The following is a 1,644-nucleotide window of genomic DNA, read 5'->3' as shown; positions in this document are numbered from 1 at the left end:
CGCCCCGCAGGCCCCGCCCCAGTCTTTGCTCCGCCCCGCGCTCCATCTACCCCGCCCCAGCCTTCGCCCCAGCCTTCGCCCGGGTGGGGGGTCTCGTCCTCTCCTGCCTACCCTTCCTCCCCACCCAAAGCCTCACGAGGGCCTCCCAATCTGATAGGCTCTTCCTCTCCTCATTCTCACTTTGGGGAGCTTTATAGAGAGGGTACTGGGTCCTATAGTGGATGCCATTAAAAACAATGTAGGGGAATATTTACTGGAAAATGTTACAGAGATAAGTCCGAAAAGCAGGTGACAAACAGAATGACCTCTTTTAGGTTAGAAGTACAGATATGCGCAGTCTATGGTCTAAAAAAGATCTAACTTGGTTACAGTACGTATTTCTAGACAGGATTGTGCTTGGTTTTTAGGCATCTAAAAGGGGATGTTTTATCTTATTTACTGGGCACCTTTTATAAACCAGGCTTCATCCTTCTCCCTAGTCTCCTTTTTTCTGGCTTCTTTTTCTCTGCCTAGTCCCTGAAATGGAATTCCCTACCTCAGCCTTTTCCTTACTCGTTCCATTCTGTGCTAACATAGCTCTCCTTCAAAGCTTCAGTCATTACTTTTAAGCCAGCCTCAGCTGCCACCACTCTACTCTGATTGGACATTTCTCCATCTGTTGCCCCTTAGTCATCCAAAAGGACATAAAGTCAAATTCACTAACAATTATTAAGCTCCAACGATGTGCCAATTACTGGTCTGGGTACTGGAAATCCAAAGAGGAGTAAGGCACAGTTACTGCCCCTAAGGGGCTCACTGGTGTAAGTGCTCTGAGAGAGGGACAGCAGTGGCCCAAAGAAAGAGGGGTGAGGGGGCAGAGCTAACTTCATAAAGTGAGGTGGATTTTGAAGGACAAACGACAATTCAAAAGGCATGTAAACCCTGGCCGGTGTGGCTCAGTGGGTTGGAGCAGCATCCTGTGCACCCGAACATCGTGGATTCAATTCCCGTCAGGGCACATACCTAAGTTGCGGGTCTTGTCCACGGTTGGCGTCCACCAGAGGCAACTGATGTGTCTCTCACATTGATGTTTCTCTCTCTCTCTCTCTCTCTCTCTCTCTCTCTCTCTCTCTCTCATCTCTCTATCTCCCCTACCTCCTCCCTTCCACGCTCTCTCAAAATCAATGGAAAAATACCCTTGGGTGAGGGTTAACAACAACAAAGAGCAGTTAACGTGGAATTTCAAACACAAAGCAAAACGTGAAGGCTCTGGCGGGGTGGTTCCGTTGGAGTGTCATCCTTCGCAGGAAAAGGCTTTTGATTCCTGGTCAGGTCGGGGACTGGTGATCCATGTTTCTCTCTCACATGTCTGTGTCTGTGTCTGTGTCTGTCTCTCTCCCTTATTTTCTCTATCACACACACACACACACACACACACCATATCCTCCAGTGAGGACTTAAAAAAAATAAAAAATGTGCAAGATCAGGAAAATTGAAACAGTTGGGCGCATTAGAGAAATTACATTTGTTATAGCTGGAAACAAAGATTTGTTTGAGGCAAAGGCGAAAAAAAAATTCTTGCGAAGAGTAAGAAGCCAAGGCATGGAGAGTTGTCCGTGCATATTAACTTCAGTGTCTGCACGTTATCTTCTAGGCAATGCAGCG

At 47.3% G+C, this 1,644-nt stretch overlaps 1 protein-coding gene across 1 annotated transcript in view; it reads right to left on the bottom strand.

Annotated features, from left to right (window-relative positions):
• FBXO43 (F-box protein 43) overlaps positions 1-647 on the bottom strand; it is a 14,236-nt gene extending 13,589 nt beyond the window's left edge. Inside the window, exon 1 of the mRNA XM_015561703.1 lies at positions 553-647. Coding sequence (XP_015417189.1) covers positions 553-647 — 95 coding nt within the window. The remainder of the gene's footprint in view (positions 1-552) is intronic.
• Between the last annotated feature and the right edge of the window lie 997 nt (positions 648-1,644).

The sequence above is a fragment of the Myotis davidii genome, unplaced genomic scaffold (genome assembly GCF_000327345.1).
Source record: "Myotis davidii unplaced genomic scaffold, ASM32734v1 scaffold497, whole genome shotgun sequence".
Taxonomy (NCBI): Eukaryota; Metazoa; Chordata; class Mammalia; order Chiroptera; family Vespertilionidae; genus Myotis; species Myotis davidii.
The sequence above is the reverse complement of the archived record's forward strand: the minus strand, read 5'-3'. Positions and strand labels throughout refer to the sequence as shown.